This window comes from Plectropomus leopardus, chromosome 5 (assembly GCF_026936395.1).
Source record: "Plectropomus leopardus strain MGB_pleo_1.0 chromosome 5, ASM2693639v1, whole genome shotgun sequence".
NCBI lineage: Eukaryota > Metazoa > Chordata > Actinopteri > Perciformes > Serranidae > Plectropomus > Plectropomus leopardus.
The window spans coordinates 13,885,434-13,912,524 of record NC_142180.1 but is presented as its reverse complement, the minus strand read 5'-3'; the positions used below and the strand labels follow the sequence as shown (position 1 = coordinate 13,912,524).

The window sequence follows — 27,091 nt, the reverse complement described above, 5'->3', positions numbered from 1 at the left end:
TTTATTATAGGCCATCATGGGGCCCATAAAGGACTGCTACAAATCAAATTGGAGTCCACTTAGACTCTCTTGGGATTCATTTTCTAGAGTCTCTTGTGGCAGAGTGCAAAATGAAAATAAAATCAAGCAAAAATAAACATTAAGCAGTAAATCTTGTGGGAGTGAAAATACAGAAAATTTAGCTACTTCAAATCTTTTATTATCCCCTATAAGTCAAAGAATATTTAGCCATTAATACAATCAGACTGCTGTTCCATCATTTGACCACAAGATGGCCGTCTTGAGCTTTAAACAAATGTCACAGCTATTTCCTGCCCTCACAGTTGAGCACACAACCACAGATTTCCATCAGTGGAGTCTGAAACATGTTAAAGTGGTGATTTAATAACAAACTGAATATCAGTCAATATTCTATTAATGCCAAAAATAATTAATTATTAATTTTAGATGCATCTCTCCTTTTTTGTCTCTTGAGAAATTAAAGAATATTTTCTGATATAAAGAGTTGGTCTTTGTTGTCCTCACTGCATTCATTCTACATTGCTTAAGTAGCCAGCGAAGCATATTAATGTCTCACAAATAACAAAGTATAGGCCTATAACTTGGAAATAAAATGGAAAAATCTTGACATGACATAAACACACAGAAAACAAAATGGTATGGTTTGACAAATGTCAAACCATACCATTGTCAAATGTCAAATGTCTGAAAATGTGGAAAACTATAATGTAATATAAGAGCTGCGAGTTTAATGATGTAAATGGTTGCAGCTTTTATTTATCACATAATTACATAGTGTTCTGTAAAGCAGCAATGTTGGTTCCATACTGCGTCAATTAAAGGCATATTGTATTGAGTAGTCAAAACATTATTGAGCTTTAAATGTAACATGACTTTATTCAGCTCAATGCCCACAATGTGGTAGGTATCATTATATCAACTTTTCATTCTGTGAGTTAAAAATGTTATAGAAATAAGTTTCTAACATGTTTGTCAGTGGTTTGCATCATAAAGTTTTGAGTATAACTAGAATTATTTTGATGAAGGTACATCCTGTAGTTAATTAAATAAAGGCCACAGTTTCTGTGGGTTTACTCCTGCTGCACCTAGTGATAATCATTATCAATCAATCTGCTGATTATTTTCTAAATTACTCTGTTAATGCTTTGGTATATAAACAGTCACAAAATAATGAAAAAAACATGTTACCATTTCCAAAAAGTTCATCTTCAAATTGATTGATTTGTGCATCAGCTGTTTAAAACCCAAAGATAATAATTTTTAAACAGATAAATGTTTGCTACTTTTGCTTGAAAAATTACTTTGATTATTGTTTATTACTAAAAGAGCTGCTGATTAATTTCCTGATGATCCACTGATAATTTCATCAACAAATCCTTTAAGCAATGTTTTTTAACTGCTGCAACATTCAGCTTTACACCTCCCAGTGGAGGTGAGACTGCAGATACACTGGAAATATGTATTTAGGGCACCTTTTCCTTTATTCTTCAGGCTTGTGTGTGCGTGTGTGCATGTGTGTCTGTGTGCGTGCATGTGAGTCTGTATCAGTTCCTACAGATGCTAAGAGCGTGCTCCTCCTCTACAGAATTTATTAACCCTCGGTTTGCTGTATTGAATAACTGGAGCCTGACTGACCTACATTCTGCTCTGACACCCACACTTAGACAAATGAAGAGACTAAAACACGCATACACAAGTATATACAGGCACGGTCCAACATGGTTATGCACAGGTAGTTTATCAATTACTCCATTGAAAGAAAATGTATCAATACACTGGTAGCTGATGGCTCTCCAGCTATCACTCTCACACACACTCACACACGCACACATACACACACTAAGTCAGATCCTCCAGTCTTTTTTTCCTTCGAGATGTCACCTTTTTATCTTAACTATAACATTACTGAAAGAAGTGAGGATGCTGAGCTCAGTGTCTGTATACAGTTAGAATGAAGATGAAATGTTTGTAAGGACTGCCTACAATAGTCTCAGTGATAGGACAAAGACATAACAGTGGACAATGAAACAGCAAATATGCCTGCCTAAACTACCATCGGGCTCTATAACCAGAAAAATACCAGAAAAACAAAACTAATAAAAGGCACCTGATGGCATATTGATATATATGTCTGATCTCTCTTTGAGGACTGGTTTCACCCCCAACTTGTCACAAACTGACATTTGGTCAGTGACCCGTTAAGTCAAAATATGATGTGCTAGTTACCTTCTGTTTTCACATGTAATGTACAGGTTCTGCTTGTTAAATTCATAGTCTTTTCAAAAATAAACTTACAACGTAGCCAAAAAAACCTTTGTTTTTAGGCCTACTTCCTAGGCCTAGGTTTATGCAACAAAAGAAGAAAAAAAACATTATGTTTTGGCTTAAAATAGTTACATTATATAATGTCTCATGATATATGCCACCAGCATAGCATGCCCGTTGTAATTGAAATAACTTGTGATTTTTGGTTTCACATGGGATACACACATCAGGCAGCTGGTTTCATATAATACCACAGGCAGCAGCCAGTGAGCTTAGCTGAGCAGCTAGCCCTGCTCCTCAGGCATATTTTTTAAATGTTTCGTTTTATTGTTATTTTTGCCTACAGCATCTCTAAAGCTCAGCATTTAATATGTTGGCTTATATGTTATTTGTTTAATCTATTTAAATGTCAGTTTGTGGACTTCAGATGTACTTATTTAGAACTTACTTTCGAATACAACCAGGCTGCCTTTTTTCAGTCTTTCTGATAAGCTAAGCTAACCAGCAGGTTCATTTTTATCATACAGATATGAAAATGGTATCAATCTTCTCATCTAACTCTTGATGAATTATAAAAAAAATGTGGACTTCTTCCTTTAAACAATATGTCTGACATGTAAAGCTTTTTGCCTTATTGTGAGAAAATGATGTTCATTATTCAGTGAACTGTTTAAAGGTGAAATTGTACAGCTTTTTTATTATTATGCACCATCTTTCTAACATCATTCTTTTTTTTGGACTCCTTTTCCTTTCAGGAGGTCTCCTGCAGCAACTACTCAACCTCCGATCACCAGAGTTTGTCTCCCAGGTAAGAGCTCAGAGAAACATCCTGCTATGTGTCTGACTTCTGAAGGGCTGCATGAAGAGTGGGTCTTTTTTATCCATTTTATATCTGGCTTAAACATCTTCCTGCGACCAGTTTTACTTGTTCTGGTAATTCACTCCTCCTCCTCCTCCTCCCCCCTCCCTGCCTCTCGTCAGTCTCATCCTTTACTCATGAACTCGCGTACATGACGACTTTCACTGTTTTCGCCATCTGTCTTCAGCTCTAACATTGTAGTCCAGACCATTTTGTCATCAAGCTCATTAACAGTGTTCAAACACAATTGAACTGGTCCTTCAGACACACACGCACGCACGCACGCACACACACACACAAACAGAATGATGTATTAAAGCAGCTCACTCAATGATAACAGCAAACCGCACCTTTCCCTCTCATCACATTTGATTTCAAACAGCTGCATATCCATGTCTGTACATTAACTGTGTGCATGTACACATCTACACCAGTGAGAGGCAGTGTGTGAGTATGTGTGTGTACAAGCAGGGGTTAAAATATCAGCACTGTACATGTGAGTGTGTTTGCACAGTGTCTTTTGCTTTTGAATATTTTTCCTGTTTGATTTCTTGGTGTGATACTGGGATCTGAGTCTGCTCACCAGTTCAGCCAATGCTGTCTGCTGTACACTCAAACTCATGGTACAGACACAAATACAGAAGACACAGAATAAATACATTTTTAGACACACTTTTTATTTGAATGGTGTGTGGACTTGTATTGCTGTCTTTGTGAGGACAGTTATCAATTTTACATTACAGTAGTGAGGACATGTCATCAATATGAGGACTAGTCTGGTTGGCATCAGAATTATAACCTGTATCCACAGGGTTTATTGCTTTAAAGTGAGTTTGGATTTATTGTTTAGCTGTCTGGTTTTAACCTAACTGTTTTAAGTTCAAACATACTGCTGTCATTGTGTTATTTTCAGCTGCAACAGGCAGTTTTTTTCTGAAAAAAAGTTCTAAAAACCCACTGTATCTCACCTGTTCATCGCCAACAGCTGATAGACACAGTTGGCAACTATCTGGTGAACACAGAGGAGCATTTAAGCATGGCAAAAAAAGATTGATATTTCCCTTCAGAGTTATTGGCGTCCAAATGGAGCTAAACAACAGTAAACATTTGATTGCTATACGTCACAACTTCAAATGAATGACGATGTTGCTCTGTAACTCATTTCACAAGTTCACATTTAAACTTCAGAGCTGATGTTATTTCAGTGTTGTGTTCACGTGTTTCCTTCACCCCAAGTATAGTTTTGTAGTTTATCTTATTGCATCTTTCTTCATCATATTTTTCTTTCTTTCTTTCTTTCTTTCTTTCTTGCTCGCTTGCTTGCTTTCATTTTATCTTGCTTTCTTTCTTGCTTGCTTTCGTGCTGATGAAAATGATCATGGACGCATCATTGAATCTCGGACAGTTTTTGTGCTTCTGATTTTAAGTGATGATGCACCTAGAATCTGTTTTTTGCTTACCAAATACCCACCTCCTGGTGGATTTAAATGTAGCTGTTCAAATCTTGTATTATTTTCCTATACCTATAGTACATCTGTGGCTGTGGATACCTCTAATTATGTCAGAAATATTGTAATTCAATGCAACAACTTCATGGCATTAATAATAACTGTAAGTCTAGAAATATCGCAAACCAATTTTTATTCATAATGTACTTATCTGCTGTCCATCCAAATGCTTGGTGTGACTGCAAACCCTTTTTTTTGTACTTTAGGACCACAGTGGTTTTCTGAGTAAAAGGAAAATTATATAGATAAATATTTTTTGTGCAGATTTTTGTAAGTGACCACTAAAGTGTGTGTTGTGTGCATTCTGCTATTTCTTTTATCACTGGATATTTATTTTGAGAGGCACTTAACCAAAACATCATTACACAAACATTAGTTCTTTGGTTAAAATTGATGAAAAATTGATTAAATCTTTAAAGTCACATCTGTAGGTGGATGATGTAACACTCTAGGCAAAACATTGAAATCAGTGACATGTGTTGTTGTGCAAAAAGAGACAGAGATGAGCAACAATGAAACTGAGAACAGTGAGCGTAGTTAACCATCAACTAACCAACATGTTTTACATAAAACACACTTGGTTCAGATGTAGTTTCAGTTCATCAATGATAACAATGCTGTTTTTAATTAGATTTTTTTTGTTTTATTTTGTTTTTCATTTCAAAACACAAGCTTTACTGACATAAGTGCTGTTTTATGATTCTGTTTTTGTGTTGCTGGTGTTATCACCTAAATGTATGAATTCATGTTGTTGAAAAGGAAGCAACACATTACTTGGTAATCTATGCTTATATTGTGTTTGTGTGTGTGTGTGTGTGTGTGTGTGTGTGTTTTTGTGCATGTGTGCATGTGTGCGCATGTGTGTGCCTGTATGTGAATGAGTATAAGCATCTATTGAAACATTAACGTGTGTAAAAGTAAGTTTGTGTAATGAGTGTAAGGGTATATTTCAGTGTGCAATGGCATTTAGTGCAGTTTTGCAACTGTGGATAGGTTAGATGATTCGAATGAGTGTATATCATGGCATATATGCATCATTGTGAGTAATGTGTGTGTGTGTGTCTGTGTGTGTCTGTGTGATGGGGAGGTGTTCCTGTGGCTCTGATTGACGTCAGCATGCCTGTATGTGGCTTCTGTTGACTTCCTGTCAAAGCAGATGGACTGAGTTTTCACTTCCTCCTTCAGAACCGCAGCTCATCAGGTGCTCTGAGTGTGTGTGTGTGTGTGTGTGTGTGTGCATGTGTGTGTGTGTGTGTGTGTGCGCGCACTAGCAAGTTTGGAAAAGAGCATGTGTGAATCTAGTAAACCAGCGCTTCATTACGTGCATTATGACCTTTCTGTGCAAGGGCAAACAAACTGTCACAAAATTATGCTTTTCAATAAACGTAGTTTTCTTTGAAACCGTCACTAATTCTAAGTACTATAGACTGCAGGGACTCTGCAAGTAAACAGTCTATCACGCATGTGCAAACATTTTTTGAACACCCTCAGTGTGCTAAAACTGGCTAAAGATTGACATTAAATCAGTGTACAATATTTTCCATTTGAAAGCTCAATAAAGAATAAGGCTGTCATTTTCATCTCTTTTTTAATTATGCTTTATTGAATTAATTTAATTAATTTAAGTTGAACAACATCCACTGTTGCACAAAACTTTTTGTAACACATGTAAAAGCTCCTGTTGCATTTGTATGTTATGTCCATTCATTTCTATAAACAAAACCGAGGTAGTTTTGTTTACACTTCTCTTATGAAGCTGAAAAATAAACTTGAAAGACACTCAAAAAGAAGAAAATGTCCAAATTCCAATTCCATCCCCATTGTTTAAGTTTTGAATTTTTCTACAGCTTTACTTTGAAATGACATAGTCTCATAGTTTGCTTCTACTTTGCTATTTATTTTGTTATTGTATCATTAAGTTGTTGCTGCAAAGTTGTTGTGGCACAAAATTTCCACAAAATTAGCAATTTATTTAATCAGGACTAGACCTGAAACCAGGGTTGGAAATTGACTTTTTTGTCCCCCTGCCACTGTGGCTGTTGAGTTCCAAAATCTATCAGCCAATCAATAGATTACTATTGTTTTTTGGCTGGTGAGTGAAGCAAATCTAGCAGCTACCTGCATATCTAATCAGCATTTGGCTAGCTTCCAACCCTAGTTAAAATGATTATTTGATCAGTCAATAGGCAGAAAAATAATTTTGTCATTGTTCATTGTTTTTATTAAACTTTTCTTTGCCAAAGTGACAAACATTCATTTATTATGTGAGTAAAATAAAATAAAAGAATTTTTTTGACTGTTTGTTTTGACAAAATGACCAATTTTAAATGATTAATTGAGAAAATAAACAGTAATGATTTACAGTTGTAACCTCAATTTAGATGTATTTAATGTGTAACTTACAGTATAGGTATATGCCTTTGATATGTATGTATAGTTTTATGATGATTTTATATATCATACTGCAACACAGAGATATATCAATTTTTGGATTTGGTCCCTCGAGAGGTCCTGTTGATTAAAAAAAAAAGGATAAAGTTACACCAGATTTTGTCCCTTTAAAGCACACTGGTACTAATTTAAACCATACTAATTTACATGATAAAATGTTTGAAATAATGCAAGATGATCTTAGTCCACATTCTCCCTGCAGACCACATCCTACTGACATAAACACACATTTAAACCTCCCTCTGTCTCCCCCTCTGACAGCTTCCCTCTCTGTCTTACTCATATCCACACTCTGTCCATCTGTCTTTTGTTCCTTTTCATTCATCTGTTTGTGTCCTTCTCTTTTTCTGTATCATCACTGGTGGAGGAGGAGGGGGAGGGGCAGGGCAGGAAGTGTGAGGCAGGAAGAGAAGATCAGATTGTTCCTGTTTTGCTGTCTCTAAACTGTTGTAACTTGACGGAAGCCAGGAGGAACTGGTGTGTAGATGAGGTGTGTGTGTGCGTGTGTGTGTTGGTGTGTACGAACATCTGTGTCAGCCAACAGGAGAAAAATAGGATGCAGAGAGACAAAGGCCTATTGTCTGTGCCCACACACTGCACAAACACGCACATGCTGATACAGTGATATAACACGTAAATACCTACAGTGCTGCACAATCACGGTGCATTACACACAGGTGAACCTGTTTCACTTTCTCTCAGGGCACGCAGTTTATTTGATTAATTCTGTATGCAGACAGATAAGTAATATAAAACTAAAACCTGCATATCCTGCATGTGTTAAATACCGTAAATGAGAAAAATCAAATAAAAGTAATGAGATGCAGGTGCACGACAGGTGCACACTCTGGGTGAAATGGAGACTCTGCTAGACAGTAACAGCTTTATATTGATGGTAGATTAAGTTAGATTTACGATATAAGATGAATGAATCTGCCATATTGATAATATTTGATCATAATGAAGTGATAAACTGAGGCCAGATATCTTTTCAGTGCAGCTATTTCTCTAAAATGAATGGATAATTATGCTCAAAGCTGCTTAATTTGGGACATTTTTGGGACATTTTTCGGTGGTCAAAGTTGGCTTCATAGGTGTGTTGCCCAACGGTTAAAAAGCATATCATATAACATGCTGAAGTTGCCGAGTCAGAGTTAAAGCATTTGGGGGAAACTTTGAGAAAGTGAAGAAATTAAGCATATGATTTATAGCGTAATTTGTACAGTCTACTTTTGAAGTGTGTAAACCACCCCTAGGTAGATGACTTAGGTTATTTTGGCGCATGAAGCCAAAAACGTACTTCAATTTTAGTGCTCTGCTTATTTGAATGGGAAAAAATAATTTAACTGTGGAACTTAGTTTTATCCAAAACTAGGGGGAATATTTATCTTGTGTTTTGTGTGTCAGTCCTGCCCAACCTACAGTTTTGCCCTTTAAGGAAAAAAGGGATTGACTGAGGTTTAATGATCTGTTTGGCTGAAGTTGTATAGCATTTAGTTCCAGTGTATGCCAGTGTGTGATATTAAGAGTTTCAATAAGAAAAGTATGTATTGCATGAAAACTGAAATTATAAACAGGCTTTTTGTAATCATAGAGTTTAGCAAAACCAGATTTCCTGAAATGACTGACAGATATGGTTTGGGAAAGAATTTGTAATTACAACTGTCTGGGATATGGGCACCATTTTTACAGCAGTTAGAGAATTTAATATTATTGTTTATAAAAAATATTGTTTTGTCAGTATTATATGTGTTGTTTGTTAACAATAAGTGTCCACCCTTTTATTGCCTTTTATTTTCAGTTTGCGCATGATTAGGCCACAATGGAAACACCAAAAATTAGAATTTAAAAAATAATATATTGTGAAACGTTTTTACAATTGGATGTTGTAGAAAAGTTGGTGTATTAAGAAAAGGTGAACACATTCAAGTGCAATTGAAACAAATAAATGATCATGTACAGTCATATGCTATGCGTAAGCCACTGAAAACTAAAAAAATGTTTAAAATTTGTGCTATATTTGTATGCAAGTCCAACTATTGAGAATTAAATTTAGAAAAATGGAAAGATAAACTTCGCGACAGTTCCTATAGGCCACCAAATCAACTGTGCTGTGGGTCTTTTAATTAAATTGATGGTGTGTGTATTTTGAGGGCACATTATGCAAACTGGACCAACTCTATCAGTGTATCATGTCCCAACCATTAACCTACTTTATTAAGTAGTGTGGAAATGTCCACAGAGCTGTGTGTGCTGTAGATAATTACTGTATGTGTTTGCCAACATGTTCTCATGTGTTATTGTCACAGCGTTAAAGCACAGAGTACACTCTAAACTAGTATAAACAGTGTATGTTTGAATGTGTAGTGTAGACTCTACACTATACGTTCAAACACACACTATAAAATCTGGCAAGTTGATCTTATTGAAGATAATCTTGGAAACCATTACCTTGGAGATGGAAAGTAAATATAACTATAAATCTTCAATTTATGTTTTGTTTTTAACAGTTAAGTTTACTTGAAATGTATCTGTGCTTTGTCTGTACTTTGTTGCAAATTACCTTGTTCTTTCTAAGTGTAACTTCATTAAACCAAGTTAGTTTGACTGAACTTGATTATGACAAAGAGGATTTTGCCAGTGATGAAGTTAGGGGATCTTCAAGTTCTGTTTTCTTAACTTTTTTAAGAAAATGCAAATATGACTGACTAGTTTGCACCCAGCAGAACACAGATATATAGCACAGAGAGCTTGGTTTACTGAAGTTGCTAAAATTAAAAAAAAAAAAAAAAAAAGTTTAATCAAACTTGTCATTTTTAAGTTGCAACAACTTTACAAAATTTAGTGAATATAACTACATTATAAGTAAACTTAACAACAACACTTAACAACTAAACAAGTTAACTTGAATCACAGTTAATGGCTATGTTTACTTGCATTTTTTAAGGCAATCATTTTTCTTGATTTTTTAAAAGTAAAATCAACTTGTCAGATTTTACAGTGTGATGTTGAATGCTCATATCATGCTCCTTTTGTGGTTTTCATATCAAACTATGTGGCATACGTGGTAGGGAAAATACTGTAGAGTACTGTGTTTTTTTCCCCATGGAATAAAGAGCACAGATAATCTATAAGGCAGAAAAGGCTAAAGATAATCTCAACATTTGTACTATGTATATATCACCTGTAACTTATATTGACAGCAAATGTTTCAGATTTTACTGCCATTTGGTACTCAGATTTCGGCATCTTTCAGTGCTTCATTTATTAAGTCTCATAATGAAAACTGTGAAGGAGGCTTTTCCAGAACTATTTATCATGTCACAATCACAAACACGTTGGTGAGGTTTGCTCACGCAGAGCCACTGATCCTAAGCAGCTGTTTTGTGTCATGGTGTCATAACAGATCCAGGAAATAGTCCACCCCATTTCTACAGTATCTAGCTGTGAGAACCTCGCAAAGGCATGACCTGACTTTCTGGTCAAGTCGACCTCTGTGATGAAACGCTGTCATACAGGATATAGGTGAGGCAAAGGGCTCTTGATCTCTCCCGACCTTATTCACCATATGCTCTGTGGGTGTATGTGTCTGGCTGCTCGATGGTGTGGAAAGGTGTCTACAAGTTGGCTTTTTAAATCCCATTGTGCCTTTCCATTGTGTAGGTGTTTTCGTACGAGGCGAGCAAGCCCCCATGACATTTTCCAAAAAGAAGCCCTGCATGTTTTTTCAAAGCTGTGAGCCGGTGTTTGGTCAACACGAAACAATAAGTCTGAGTTAACCGTATAGGTGAAAGGTATTTGGACAATGTGGAGCTGTTATGTAATAGGGTAAAAAAACATTGCACAAACATTGGCTGAATATAGTACGTGGTACACACATAAGCACATGGCTTATGGGATGGACAGTTTGGTCTTAAGAACCACTCAGTCTTTGTCGTAGTCTGACCTGGAAATTCTTAACTGAGCGACCTGGATCTTAGGTAAAATCTAGTTAAAACACAATAGTGGATAAAAATAACATTGCTGTTAAATTTGGTAATCAATGCTGTGGAAGTTCTTTGTTTGTAAAAGAGGAATATCACAGGTTTAGAGTTGGGAAAACATTTTGTGCATTTGGTTTTTGGTCATGTAAGCGGGTCTCCAGGGATGGCAATGTGGATCGCCTGGTTGGTCCATTGATTGTTCCGTTGGATGAAATGCCTTAAAAATTTGGACAGAGATTAATGGTAATCCCATGACCTTTTCTTCCAGCACCACCAGGTCACAGTTTTTAATATGCCTCCTTGCTGTCGATAGTTGTGGCTAGAGGCATAATGGTTTTTTTTTGTCCATCTTTCCCATTCACATGATCCCTATATCTCAAGATATCATATATATTCATATTGTCCAGGATTAATTGTAACAACTTGGGTGATGCCTTCACTTTTCGTCCACCTCAATCATGAGTTAGAAATTTTGATAAGTGTAATTCTTTGGTTTGTGACCAAATACCTGCAAAACTAAAACATCATCTTCAGCTGAACTTTGTGTTGGTGCTGATTATCAGATGTTAGCGTACAGCGCTACCAAACCAAGGCAGCGAACATGGCATCTACATCACCAACATCAGTATGTTAGCATTGTCACTGTGAGCATGTTAACATGCTGATATTAGAATTTAGCTCAAAACATCCCTGTGCCAAAGTTCAGCTCAGCAGAGCCAATTTTGAATACTCCTAATGTTATTACATCTCACAAATATTGAAGTTAAATCTTTCCTCACAACACCTCACCTGAATGTTTGCTGGAGTCAGTCAGGGAAGGCTTAATTATATTGGTTGATATTCTGACTGTGCATCTTTTATCCAAGAGGATCCTCATCTTATCTTGTGAGCTCTGGTTTTAGTGATCAGTAAGGAACTAGATCAGAAAATAAAACATAAAAGGCTTAATGCTTCATGAGCTGTAAACCCAAACCTAACACGCAACTTTTAAGGTGTAAGAATGTGTCATCCTCCATCAGTCAATCTCAATTGCATAATATTGACTGAAACAATTTCTGTTTTATCAAGTCACGGAAACTCAAATAAGATTTCTTTCATTGTTGCCAGCAGGATTCAGAGAGTAGAGCAAAGAGCACTGACTGAAGACAACCTCATCAATCTCTTTATTAATGTTGTTTAATATAAGCCTCAGACAAGCTGCACTCCCTGCACCGAACAGTGGCTCCCTGCATGCAGGAATGCATGCAGGAGGTCAGGGCAAGAGAGAGCGAGAACAGGTGGAGGGATGAAAGGAAGAGTTGAGGAGTGATGAGGTGAGAGGGCAGGAGAGATAAGGGTTGTCCTGAGAAGGGAGGGAAAAAAAAGCGAGGAGGTGCTTGAGAAGATATGATGCAGGAAAAGCAAGAGAGATGAGGCGCTAATCTAAAGCAAAAAGCAGAGAAACAAAGCAGAGACTTCTCACACTATCCTGTACACCTGTCATTAGTGTTTACAGTGTGGTCATTGATTTTTTAGTTTGCACGGTTGTTTTTCTGACTTTTATATAAATATATATATAAATATATATATATAAATATATATAAATATATTATGTTTTTGTTGTACTGAAGATGCATATTTGTCAGAAGCATAGCTGGTTAAATTGGAATAATTTCAAAGGGAATTTGGTCTGGTGGCTTTCAAAACAGAATAATGATGGGATCGAAAGGATCTCTGGTTTCTGTTTTAATGAAACAGCTGATCTACATAAGCTAATTAGCTAGATACTGCTAATGAATTTTTGTGAGATAAACCACTGTAAACCTGTATGTTCACTTTAAAAAAATAGATTTTTTTGCAAGGAAGCAGGTAAATGTTTGCCATGTTTGACTGTTTGTGACCTGGCTTTCCTTTTCTGCGCAAGATTCAAATACTACATATTTTTGTAACAGAAAACAAAAATACTCCAACATAAACATTATGAGAGTGTGCAAATCAAATCACTGGTTGATTGTGCCACATAGTCTTGGGTTTACATTTGTTTTAAACCCTTCCACTCCACAGTGTTCCTCAAGGGACTACATGCTGTCAGAGTATTATGTCTGTACCAACATACATGACCCCCTCATGTGGTGATCATGTGGTGATCATCACTGTGTGCTACAGGAAACACGTGCTTTGCTTCAGAGAATGCAATATACAGATTACACAACATACTCCACAGACAAACACTCGCATACACACGCAGGCTATGTATATGTAGTCATTTATTTACCAGGATCTCATAATAGGTTGTCATGTGACATGCCCGGCTGAAACCAGAGGCTCCAGTAGCAATAACTCTACCACAGCGGTGCACCTGTCTGGGCCTTCTTACTGACGCAGCCCACCGATTCCAAATAGAGACGAATATCTGCCAGGGTGACCAGTGTGTTCAGTTCACTAACACAAGTGTGTACGCATGCACGTGACTGTCGTTCACGAGCACTGTATGTTAAAAACTGATCTTGGGTCAGCACTACCACTGCATATAACCAGTGCCTGTCTTGTATATCAGAATGTCAATACCACAAGGATGTCTTAAAGCAATTTCTTCAAATTTCTTCAATTTCAATCAACTGTTGAAATTGTGGCAGGAATGGTTCAAAGGTCACTGTGACCTCATCTTTGTCATTCGAATGAACTTGATATCTCAAAGGTCAAGGTCAATTTGACCTTGTATCCATCTCATGCTCCTGAATGTGATCCTGGATGTGATCTCTCATGCACTCCTCAAGGGAATTTCTTCAAATTTGGCCCAAACATGCTCTCAAGCTCATGCTTCCCAAACAGGAATGGACTCATTACAATTTGGTGGTCAGACGTTAAGGTCATTGTAACTGCCAAAACTTTTTTTTTTCTGTGGCTATAACTCATCTTTTCTATGCTAATTATGACAGCATTTCACACAATGTGCCTAATAGGATATAAGTGATGACGATATTCAAAAGGTCCAAGGTCAACCTCACTGTGACATCTTAATGTTCTGGAAAAACGCTTGCCACTACATAATTTCAAATCTCAGGAACAGTAGGGGAGACATTTTGTCAGAGAATAAATTGGTTTCACTGATTTTGGGTGTCCACCTTGAAACTGTGCTGATTGTATAGTCTGCGCTGCCGGGAGGAAGATGTGTGTGAAGCATCCATGTTTTTACAGACACGGATGAAAACTTGACTGGTACGCTAACAACCACAAGGCGGTAATTCTAGTTTGAGCATTTAATGCACAACCTAACAACGTTGCCTGCTGGAATGTGGCAGTGTTACACATTTGTCAAAAGATGGAATAAGTCACTGTGGAAGTTGGTGAAAATTTGTCAACCATGGAGCTACCACCTGGAAGCTGCCTTCCAACTAAATTACTTGATAGGACACATAGGAATTTATTAATGCTTTCGTTTAGACTCCACGTGTCAGAAACAGCAACATCTACATTCCCTTTAGGACGACATGCCATCTTTAGCTGGTGAGGTTATGCTGGACTGCCGCCAGCCTCGTGGTCTTGATGTGGCATCGGTTCAATAAGGGATCTGATGGCAGGGCTACCACGTCTAAATGTCACAGATACAGTATCTGCCAAGCTATCACACTGTGTCTCGCCTCAGACTCTGCTGTGCAGGTCCACAAAATAGCAACATGTGCAGTTGCCATGGTAGCATCGCCCTATTTTTCCTCTAACCCAGACTGTATTCCAGTCAAAGCTGCGTGACTCCCCTCCTCTCTCTCTCTCTCTTTCTTTATTTCTTGCTCTCTCTTTCTCTTTCTGTGTTCACTTCTCTGATTTCTCCAGGTGTCCAAGTATTGAGAAACATGCTCTTGGCCCGGTTTCTCTCTGTGTTGGTACCTCATAAGTGTCAGTATTTATGTCCCAGGGTGTCTTGTGTTACCTGCTCTCTTAATTACTTCCCGCTCTTGAGTACTAACATGGCCTCAGGGAGAAGAGGCCTCCCAGACTGTGACTGGCTACTGTGTTGACCCCAAAATATTAGGCAAATATTACTGTAACCTTCCTGTATCAAGATTTGAAACCAGATTTTAGGTTCAGATTAGATTCTGTCAAATAAGGAAAAAACTAGAGTTTTTTTTCCTGAAACCCAACTCAAAGCGCCTCAGATATTCAAGCAGAGAGGCTGGTCACTGGGCAGGTTAAGGAGGTGAAACCTTAGAGAAAGAACTTAAGTGCTGCTGAGAGGGTTTGGGTTTCACAGATGGGAACTGTTTTGAAAGCTGACAGGAAAAGCTTTGATATATGTAGAATAAATAAAACTGATTTACTGCAACATCTAGTAAACAAGCTTGTGTATGTATGTACTGTACGTATGTGTGGCAGGCAGTGAGTTTGGTTTGTCCATGCCTGACTATGTGAAAGGTCCTAAAGGTGTAGACCCCTATAGCATGTGTATTTGTTTGTGTTGCTATCAGATAGAGAGATAAAAGGAGAAACAGCGTGTATTTTTTTCTTGCATGGCATTTCAGTGGATTTTTTTGCACTTTCTGATAGAGGAATTTTGGACAAAAAAACTGCCATTAAGTAGCATCAATGGTACTGTGTTACACAGCGGCGTTTGATAAGGGCTTGTTAGCTGTGCTACAAGTGACAGGTACTTTTGTTAATTGGAAACTGAGATGGCTGGATACTGGCACTTTTTATACATTTTCCTGGCAGTAGGGGCACATCTCTAACAGTATGCAGGTAGCGGCTGCTCACTGACAATAGCTGGGTGAATGATAGCAACAGCTTGGGAAGTTCAGCTCGGCTTATGTGGAGCAAGGGTCGTATTCAGTTTACAGCTGCTGCTATTCATTCACTAATGATAGAGTGTCATTTTCCATTTATTTCACACAGTGGTTGGTATCAGAAATAATGCTGGGATGTGCTCTGTTTTACTACGACAGCTGACCATGTTTAATCGTGCTGCCGTTGAATCATATGGTGTTATGTGGTTCTGTTTTTTTGCCTTCCCTCACTAATTGGGGTGGACAAAATGAAAATTAAAAAACAACTGTCAGTATAAAACAACACAATTCAACAACCTCATGTGATTTATGTGAGCAGGGAGGTACATTGGCAGGTATATATGAGACAGTCTTCACCCTAAACCTTGTTAAAGCTCCAGGACCTAGGTTAGTATGGTGCTGACACTCCAGGGTGTCCCTGTTTTCAATGGGAGACAAGATGAGAACTTTTTCTATCAGAGGACATATCTGTGTCAAGAAATACGTCAAACCTGGCTTGGCAGGTGCATTCTAGAAACGTGTGCGCAGATGTGACGCACAGATTAAATAACCAAACTGGCAATTGCATGTAAAACAAAGGTGTGAGTAGTATTTCAGTGGATTTAGATCAACTGTGTGTGTTTGTATGTGCGTGTCTGAGTGTGTTTGTGTTTGTCACACAGACACCTTTCTGTCTGTGGAAGGAAGTCCGTGCTGGGCAGGATTGTGACACTAATGAGTAAATAGGGCACCGTGACAACAGCGACTTCCTAACACACACACACACACACACACGCACAAGCACATTCAGACATCATACACCCCCCAGGTGTTTAGACCCACACTGCAGGCACTTTTTCTGCAACAGTTCATCCATCTTTCTCCGGGGACAAATGAGTTCCTTTGGCGTGACAGGCAGACAAAGAGCAGACAGGGCCTGACCTGCGTCACAAACCCCAGCATGAAAACAGTGTGATTACCCCATTCTCAACTCATCTATGACCTTGCTGGTTTCACAGATTTGTGTTTAGCTCATCTACACAATCAGTCTTGATAAAGATCTGATATTTTGATTGACACTAAAGTTAGATCCTTTTTAATTTTTTAATTTACTTTTTTCAGCAGAGTGCCAGTTTGTAACTAAACTAACCGTATATCACCTAGATATTAGATTTGTAGGGCGTTCGTGGTTTTGGAGGGAATTTCTCGATAACGATTGGATGGATTGTTGTTAAACTTGTTACATAATGCTTCCCCCCAGAATGACAGCTTTTGTGACGCTATTCTTTTCATGTAGCATTGATTTATGACTAATCAGCTGCTGCACTTTGTGATCAGTGCTACTTTATAAATGTTAGCATAGTCACATGGTTGAGCCCGTCAGTGAATGAAATCTCTGACAAATGGCAATGAAAAAAGTAAATCAATGACTAAAAGCAACAGTCAACCTTTGTCTTTTTTAAAAAAAACCTTTTATTCACAGTTTATTGCATAAATATAAACAAATACAGAGTTAACAAAGTGATGATATTAGATTGAATATTGGATAAAAATAATAAAGCAACAGTCGACCTGTGTCGTTGGTTTGGTTTGTCCGGGCCATTAGCATACTGATGTTAGCATTTAGCTCAGTTCAGCCTCACAGAGCCTGTGAGGCTGGATGTAGACTTATCAGGCCTGGATGTAGACTCTTGGAAGGTGGAAGGTTTTTGTTGTATAGAAAGCTATCAAGATGAAATGTTTACCTCTTTGAATGTTTAAGTAAAAGGGGCTTTTTTTGTTCTGTTTTGTCCCTACCTTCAGAAGCTGTCTTGGTGAATTTCTTTTACTCACTTTTAGACTGAAGGGGAAATCCACTGATGTTGTGCTTTGGTTTTACTTCCTTTTAACAATAAAATCATTGTACTGTGTCTTACTGAGGTGGTAAAAATACTTTTGTTTTTTTCACGTTATGTGGTGTCATTCTAGTTTTTATCTTTACATTTTTTGGTCAAAATTAGTTGACTAATTGCAATACTTAAATACATGTTAAAGGTGTTTAATCCAGTACATTGAGTACTCAAACAACCTCAATGTTAAGAGAACAATTTGCCACTGAATAAGAGATGATAAGCATTCAGATGAAACATCAACAGTGTATTACATTAAACTAGGAAACAGGGAAAGTAGTGCACTCAGACTTGTGACTCTTGTGACTTATTGTCTTTTAGACTGACAAACCAGCACATTCAGTTCAGTACATAATGTAATTGATGTTGACCTACTGCACACCAACAGCAGCTTTTCCATACCTACGTAAATACTTCATAGACACAGTTTAAACAAGTTGAAGCACTATGTGGGGTATCTTGTGTTATGCAAGGTGTTCTGCTGGTCACATAGAAACAGCTTTGTACAGGGTATCGACAGAGAATTCAGTGTAGAGAGAAGAGTCTGTTCTCTGGTGATTGCAGATAAGACTGTTTTCATTCAGCCTCTCTCTCTGAGAAAAAAACAGACCTCCAGTGTTTGCTCTACACTGGAATGTGTATGTTGTACCCATGTACTGGCTGTGTGTGTGTGTATTTGTGTGGTGTCTGTAGATCTTCATCAGTACCAATCCAGTGCTTTTATCAGCAGACAGAGCTCCACAAAGCTGCTTGCTATTGTCCCTTCTCTGTTTAGAGTAAAGGTTGTGACAAGATGACACAGTGACATGATGGCACTATCAATGCATCTAAAAAAACCTTTGTGTTTGCTCATTTGTCCCTTCTTAACTGAAGGGACAAATGAGCAAACTCTCACAACAGTGTGTTTAACATGTTTAACAACCGCAAACGTATTTTTTGTGTTGGAGGGACTCCTTAAAAACTTGGCATTTCATCCAGGGCGGCACTTTATGTGCTACATCACACAGTGTTATGTGCCTGATGTGCATTTCCAGCAACTTGCATCACTTGCGTCACTTTTTGAATAACCAAGCAAAACATGTTAACTAAAAGGTTCTTTATTAACTTTTAATGTGAAGTGAAACATACCTGAAACCTAATTGTTACTTCAAACAAAGATGATTTTTCTTCTTTTTGTGATCGTCAGTTTACGAAGATACAGTTTGATCTTTGCTCCTGTACTTCTAGCACAGCTTCAATTGTGGCTAGAATTCCCCTCAGTTTTCAAATGACTTACCTGATTGCAGATACATTTGTAAATTGACCATCATAAAATTATACTGGAAAGTATGTACAGCTGAATAATAATAAAATACACTTAGAACACCTAAATTATCTCAAACAATAAAATCTAATCAGATGTGGGGTGTGTAATCTGCAATCAATCAGGTATCAATAGATGCCCACAGAAGCTAACAGGGCAGACTATAAATTACCATGTACACAGGTGTGAGGTCAAATGTAGGTTAATATTATAGAAAAAGATTAATAGTATTCTGTATGCCTTCATACATGACATGCATCAAATTGATGATGAATCATATTGATTTAGTCTAGGTTGCCTAATTGTCTAAAACTTAGAAATAAAACCAGCCCACTTTTCCACTCAGCCCAACTTCTCATTTTCATCAAACCAAAATCATGAGGATTTTTGTTCTCATTCTGACAACGTATCAAGCAGGTTATCATTTAAACTATGAACACACACTCAGAATGGGCTGACAGTCACAGAGCTCACTGAAGCATGCACTGCTGACTTTTGCAAAATCCCCATTTTGCGGAAATGCTATTACTGTTTGACCCAGAGAGCATGCTTTGGCGAGGCTCATTTGACAAATATTCTCCCTTTTAATTCTGCACCAAACTGCTTTGTTGATTGTGTAGTGGTGACACAATCATATCATACTGCTACTGTGAGAATGCTCTCACTTAGCTCTGCTAGTATTATCTGCAATGCAGTGTAGTTCAACAGCGTTTTGTTTGCACACAGCACTTTGCATGCAGAAATTTGACAAATTCAATGGCAGCAAAAAATAGCTTAGAGATGTGGACTGGTGGGAGTGTTTACACTATTTAATCTGACAAGTCGATCTTACTTAAAATGATCTTGGAAACCAATTGCCTTGAAAAGGGAAATTAAATATAACTACAGATCTAAATATATGTTTACTTTATGTCTAAGTATTAAGTTTACTTGAAATTGAGCTGCATTTACTAAATGTGTGAAATTTTTGCAGCTTAAAAATGATGTGTGAACTTACCTTTCTTCGTTTCGTTCGTTAGTGTCAACAACTTCAGTAAACCAAGTTAGTTTGACGTGACTTGATCATGATAAAGAGTATTTTGCCAATGATGAAATTAAGAGATCTGCAAGTTCTGTTTTCTTAACATGTTACAGAAAACAAACGTGATTGATTAGTATGCAACTGGCAGAATACAGACATATAGTTTAGTATACTTGATGTGCTGAAGTTGCTAACTCTTTAGAAGATGGATTTAATCAAACTTGTTGTTTTTTAAGTTGCAACAACTTTGCAATATTAAGAAACTATAACAAAATTTTAAGTAAACTTAAATTAGAATTAGAAGTAGATGTAAACATCAGTTAAGATTAATAGTTATATTAATTAACATTTTTCAAGATTTTTTTAAGTAAAGTCAACTTCTCAGATTTTCCAGTGTAGCCAAAGAATGAACTTAAAATGACTTTTAAGCCACCTTGGATGAGAAATCCCTATAAAATCCCTATAGAACTTCATTTGCTGAGGACAGTCATGTAATAGAGTGAAAACTTCTAGAACAGAGATGGTGAGATTGTTTTGCCAACAGCCATATGTTTTTTTGTGCAACAGTGACATTTTTTTACTGGATTATTCTGGATTAACAGTTTTCAGTGGAACTGCCTGTGCTTTCTGCTGAAGAGGTCGTTCTTTGAAATATCTGGGATAATTTGGACATTTTTTGTGTAAAGAAAGGCTGCTATCAAAATGTTTTAATGAAAATGTTGTCAGCCCTGCAAATGAATGATCAAAAAAGAGTGAAAAAGCAAAACAAACACCTTTTCCTTTATAAATTTTGGTTGAAAATGAAATCCGTATCTGGAGTTCATTGCTTAGTAACCTAAAAACTGTTAAGTCCTTCAAACATTCATATTTTTAGTGCATGGCTTGTTATCCCTTCATTAAATGGTAGGTGTCAGTTTGCCGGTCTCTACATGGTGAGCGCGGTATCTCATTTAGGAAGGGGACAGCTCATTACGAGTACCCTGCTGTTTCAGAGGTGCTTGACCTTGGGTCATTTATTATCCTCTTCAGCTCTCCATTGAGTGCTCATCTCTCATTCTCACACCCTCACTATAATGTGTGTTTATACTCAAATGGACACTTTGTGTTTTGCGTGTTTCCCTCGCAGATTAGAGTTTGGATTCAGGACAATGATCCAGTCATAGCCTTGTTGTCAGATAACTCCTCTCTGCACTGTGGCACAGTGCTGCAAAGAGATCCCAAACCCTAACCCTTTGCCCTGGTTCCCTTGTCAAATAGTCTGTGGGATTTTTTTTCACTGGATTTTGGATGATTGCAGAAAATAAGCCCTGTGAAAAACTAATCTTTATGATACTTACACATTTTGTTTAGCAAGATAATTCTCACAAATGAGCACCACTTTCAGGATTATTGAAGCCTAAACATAAAAGCTTTAAAGTTCACAAGTTGGGCATTTGCTGACATATTCTATGTTGTAGAACAAAATGGAAAAGTCTCTTAAGCTTGTGTTAACTACAGACCTTATTTGAGGCATCTAACCAAAAACCCTTTTCAAAAAAAACCATTAACTTTGGGATTCTCTTTAAGAGCCGTCACCCCAGGTAAAAAAGATAAAAGTTTCAACTAGTAGAGAACACGTTGAAACTTTCTTAGTTGATTACTCTGTGAAGACAATGATTTTTCGTATTACAAGTTTTCTGAAATTCTATTTAAAATATGCAAATGAGGCATAATCTAATTAAATATGCACTTTTGCACATATTTCCTGAACAAAAAGTCATACAAAAGTAGCAGTACTAAAGAAGACACGTTATGGAAGCAAAATAGCCCAAAATCTCAAAATTGAGAGCACGGAAAACAATATTTTCATATGGGGTGTCTCTCCAAAAGCTTCAAGAAAATTAATTTCCAACATACTTATTGGACAAACTGAACACTGAACTGAATACAAAAGTAGCCAATAAAAACAGTTTTACTGATGCTCTCTTTCAACAACAGAAAAGCATAAAATACCTTATTTCAAACTTTTCACTGAAGTTGACCTTGATATAAGTGCGTGCGTCTTAACCAACAGGGATGTGGTGCAAGCCCAGGTTGTACAGCCCAACTAACAAACATTGTTTGATTGTTTAACAATTCAAGAGTTACATAACACTGAATTGTAAGAAAAGTTTTATAATATTGTGCATAAATCTAGCATACATGATCCTTGAAAGTTACTTGCTGCAACCGATAATGGCTCAATATCTTTGATAGTCAGACCGCATAAATTTATCCTATGTTTGTTCCTTACTCTCTTTTGGGAAGGCATGGTAGAATTACTTATTTTTTTGTCATCATTACAAAGTTTATTCAGAAGCAAAGGCAGAAGTACTCTAGCATGATGTTGTTATAATGCCACAAAAGAGGAGAGGAGGTCTGGGTTGATGTTTAAGTCAGTAAAGCGTGGGACTTTGACACGAGAGATAGCGGTTGGCATCCTGTTTTCCAACCATGATCAATGCTGGTGTTTTTTTGGTTTTTTTTTACCGTCACTATGATCAGCTCCTAACCTTAACCAAACAGCTTCTTTTAAACAAAAAAAATCAAACATGGCCTATTCATTACATTAACAAAGTACTTTTTGTATCTTCCCCTAATCAAACCCAAGTTGCAGACTGTCAGAAAATTGGGCTCTGGGCACACATGAGCAAAAAGCCCCACGACCACTCCCACAGAGGAGCAAAACATACATGCTTTATAGTTGTTTAGCCTAGTTTTGTGTCATTTTCTATCTCTTTGTAGTCACAATGCATCTTTTTGTGGTTTTAAAGCTCTTCGTAGTCATTTTGTGTCTCTTTGTTGCATCCCTTTGTGGTCAGAATGAGTTGATTTGAGTGACATTTTGTAGGTGAGGGCCAGGGGGGCCCCTTTTGGGTACTTGAGCCTGTGCTTGGTAGGCCCGTTCAGTAACTAACTATAGCAGAGGCTGATCAGAAAATGGTTGTATGAATTACTGTAAGCCATCATCATTCATGTGTAATGTTTTTGGTTTCATTGATGTTTGACCAGTAAACGTGTATGCAGTGGACTGTGGCACAGTCCTGAGAAAGAGATGATGAGAGAGTTGGCTACTTTCCATTAATTTCAATCCTTCCAGGCAGCCACACTGCCTATCCAAACATTATTATCATCATCTCTCTGTGTCATATGCAGAGAAATACCCTGGAAACATGTCCAAATTTCAGAAGAAGAGCGGGAACCACAGCCCAGTAATAAACCACAACAGCCATCAAAGTGTCCACTCACTCTCTCTACTGTGGCTTCTCTCTGCCAGTAACACTGACTCTCTACTTTGAAATGTTGTGTGTATACAAACCTGGCTACTTTGACAAATGCACGTCCCACTGTGTGTTCACATCCACAAGTGTGTGTGTGTTGACTGACTCCTTGTTTGCCCACCTTGCATCATCAGGTGAAGATGTGAGTCGACCTGTGTATGTAATGTATGTAAGTGAAAGCCCGTCATCAGCGCGTGTGTGTGTTTGCGCGCGCGCGCGTGTGTGTGTGTCTGTGTCTGTGTGTGTGTGTGTGTGTGTGCGCGCGTGTGCTGTATGTTTGCTTTCAGAGAGGAGGTGAGAAATATCACAGCTCTCCTCCAAACCACCCGCTCTCCTGCTCTGCTCAGATCTTACCGTTGTTTATATGATCTGACTCTTGGAGACAAGGTGACGTCATTAATAATATTTTCTACCGGAGCTTATGTATCATACAGGTTACAGTAAGCGTTTGTCTGTGAAAGCGTAACAGTGTAAGGTCACCTCAATATCAGTCCTCTTACTCACATCTCACTGTAGACCATATCACCAGCCTGTCTGTGGAGAGAGAAAAAAGGCTTGTTTTTACTTGTTGTGGAGACCAGGCTGTAAATTTAAAGCTGATTTCTTAACCGAAACCAGAAGAATTTATAAACTTGTGTTGTGCTGTACATGTTAAATATTAGCCTGTGACTTACTCAACTCTGGGAAATAAGCTGATTTGCTTAATTTGCTTCAAAAGTGAAATGAAAAGCATAACATGCAAGACTGCAGTCAAAATGTGTTTAGACTAGCTTAGAGTAAAAAGAACTGGAGACAGGGGACAAACAGCTAGACTTGCGCTGTCCAAAGTGAAGAAAGGAAGACTCTAAAGCTTTATTATTATTAACAACACCTTCTCACTCCTAACCAAGGACATAGCACCAAATTCATGGCCCTATTGTTAAGCAGTCTCTGTGGCCCACCCTTCCTCTCTTGATCCATGTTTTTCTCACAAATCTTTGATTTTAATTTTTCACAAAGTCAGTTTTCTTGCTTTCTGTCTTTTCTTTTTTGGAACCATATTTCCCTTTCTCAGAGAAAGACATACCAATGTACAAGTTGCTCTGGCAGCATTAGCAGTCACTCACTCGGCTCTAGCCATATTTAGAGACAAATCCAGTTGCAGGGGTGGACAAAACCATTTTGCCTCTTTAAGGGGTGAGAGAGACCTCAGAGTTTAAACTTCTTTTTTTTAAAATAGAAGTTTCAGTCTTTCAACTAATTTATTCATGCAGTTGTAATTCTGTTTTGCCAACCACTTAAAAGCCCCCCTCCCATTGAGGCCCTGGGTAATCAATGCCACGTTTCCTCCCACTACGAAGCCCCTGCTACCAACTCAATGATGACACTCTCGGTATATGTCTCGCATCAGTTTTGGATGGACGGCCTGCCATTTACTGCTTGTTCACATGAAACATAGGTTTCATCATCAGAACTACTTTAGGTTTAGGCAGCAAAACTCAGGTCTAGAAAAAGAATCATGGTTTGGATTAAAAAAAATATGTTTGTTACATAATCTTACTTAGTAAGTATGTTAATGACATCGGTTAATAGACTAATGGTTACGGCTCTAAAGAAAATACTCGGTTAAAACTCTTCAATGTCCGCACTGGCGTCAGAGAGGGGCGATACAGAGGGAAAGCGGGAGATCGGCCAAAGATGATTGTGCCCAGCATCTTAACAGAGGTTCATCTGTTTGGTGGGAGGTGTGCTGTGGCAAACACAAAGGAATGCCCTGCAACACACAATCTCACAAACACGCGCACACACATGCACGCGTACACACACACACACACACACACACACACACACACACACACACACGTACACACACAAAACAGAAAAGAGGAAACATTCTTTGTTTGTTTTTGTTTTTCAGCCCTGACATTCACCTGAAAGGGTTGCATAAGTTTGGTAAAAATGATGCACTCTTCTGTCCTTTGCTCCTCTCCAGGAATTTGGTGATTGATGAGTTGGCTGCTGCACAGACCACTCAAAGAGAGAGAGAGAGAGAGAGAGAGAGAAAGAGAGAGAGAAAGAGAGAGATGGGTTGAGGGAGAGAAAGAAAGGGAGGGACGTGTAGACCTATTTGTACACTGGAAATTTGTTGCATAACATCTTATCTCATTACCACATTGTGATAGACAGACATGTTTATATGTCTTAGACACTCCTGTGCTTTCTGTTTGTCCTGCTCTTAGGGGTTTTGAGCTTTGTTTGCATTGCGTTTAACAGTTTTGATAGTTGCATAAGGTCATTTACTGTCCATGAGATGATCATACCAAATGGGTGTGACCAAAGTTTTAAGAGAATGAGACCATCTTATGTTTGCCAAAGTTGTTCATGGGCACATCACTTGTCAGCATCTGTTTACTATTGTTACATCAGATGAGAAAGTCATGGGTATTGAAATTGTGTGGGATGGCTATAAATTGGCACCAAACAAATATGTACTCTTCTCTCCTTGTGCATCTATGATGCCTGATGTTACATAAGCTTGGAACCTAGACTGAGTTGCATCAGCTATTTGTGAATCCATCACTAATATTGTGAGTAACATCCCTCTGAAGACACACAACAATCTAGTTTGATTCTAGTCATTTACTAAATTGTGTTGCACCATTGATAAACGAAGGGATGAAGATGAATGAAGAAATTTCTTAACCAATTCAATTAATTGGTTGTCAGGACACATATTTTGCATGATTTTATCAAAAGCAAATAAACATGAAGTTGCTTTAACATCACAAGCTGTAAAAAAAAATTACATAAATACAGAGGTAATAATTACAGTTTAAGGGGGCAGACATTGATTTAAACTTTATTGCCAGTGTTTTATCAGAGTAGAATTGGTTGGTATCTGCACAAATGCAAAAATGTATTTTAAAGCTGATGCAGTTTCGAGTGAGACTAAACAACTGATTGCACTAACCTTACATACATAATGTAGTTATTCAGTGTAACATTTTTTAATTGTTATGTTATATTTGTAAGTTAATTAAAGTCTGGGCATGTCAGACATTACAAAAGGATGCCAGATAGCCAAGGGAGAAGGAACATGTCTAATCAGCTGATCATAAAGCTTTTAAATAAAAGAAAACAAAGGCTAATGGGAAAGTTATTGCCTAAACTGACCACTATCAACATCCATCATGATTTGCAAACCAATTTTAACCTTAACACTTTCTACAGTTTACCTGTGTAATGAGAAATTATTAATCGTTTACCAGCCTGCTCACCTTTTTGTTTTTTTTAAACCTCAAACTAAAGTTTTAAATCTAGGTCTAAATTACCAGCTTGCTTTAAACCTGTCTAACTAGTTTTGTTGAGATATTGTCTTGGACTGTAATGTCACGATATTTCTACATCTTACACTTTGGTGAGTGAGCTGAAGTTTTCCTTTAAAAACTCCACACGTGCCAATATTATGCATGGTGCTACAAACAGGGTTATAGTTGTATTTGTGTGTGTGTTGACAGCCGTGTCGTCTCAAATAAGACATAGAAAGGTGCCAGAATTAGGTCACATTTCAACATCCCCCTGCCCTCAAACTCTCAAGTGTCAGTAAGGTGCCCCAGGAGGGTTATAGAGGGTTGGAGGTTTCCATACAGTGACTGCCATCTCAAGCTTTCAGAATAACTGGCACAACCACCCGGTCTACTAGGGTCTCACTGAATAACAAGGTGGAATATATTTCAAAAATGCTGATGATAGACTTTTTTTTTTAGTAAAACATAA

The 27,091-nt window shown here is 37.7% G+C and overlaps 1 protein-coding gene across 4 annotated transcripts in view; it reads left to right on the top strand.

The window, feature by feature from the left end:
• pde4ba (phosphodiesterase 4B, cAMP-specific a) overlaps positions 1–27,091 on the top strand; it is a 197,608-nt gene that overhangs the window by 131,459 nt on the left and 39,058 nt on the right. For all 4 annotated transcript variants that reach the window (XM_088077550.1, XM_088077551.1, XM_088077552.1 and 1 more), the window contains one exon: positions 3,042–3,094. In XM_088077550.1, coding sequence (XP_087933676.1) covers positions 3,042–3,094 — 53 coding nt within the window. The remainder of the gene's footprint in view (positions 1–3,041; positions 3,095–27,091) is intronic.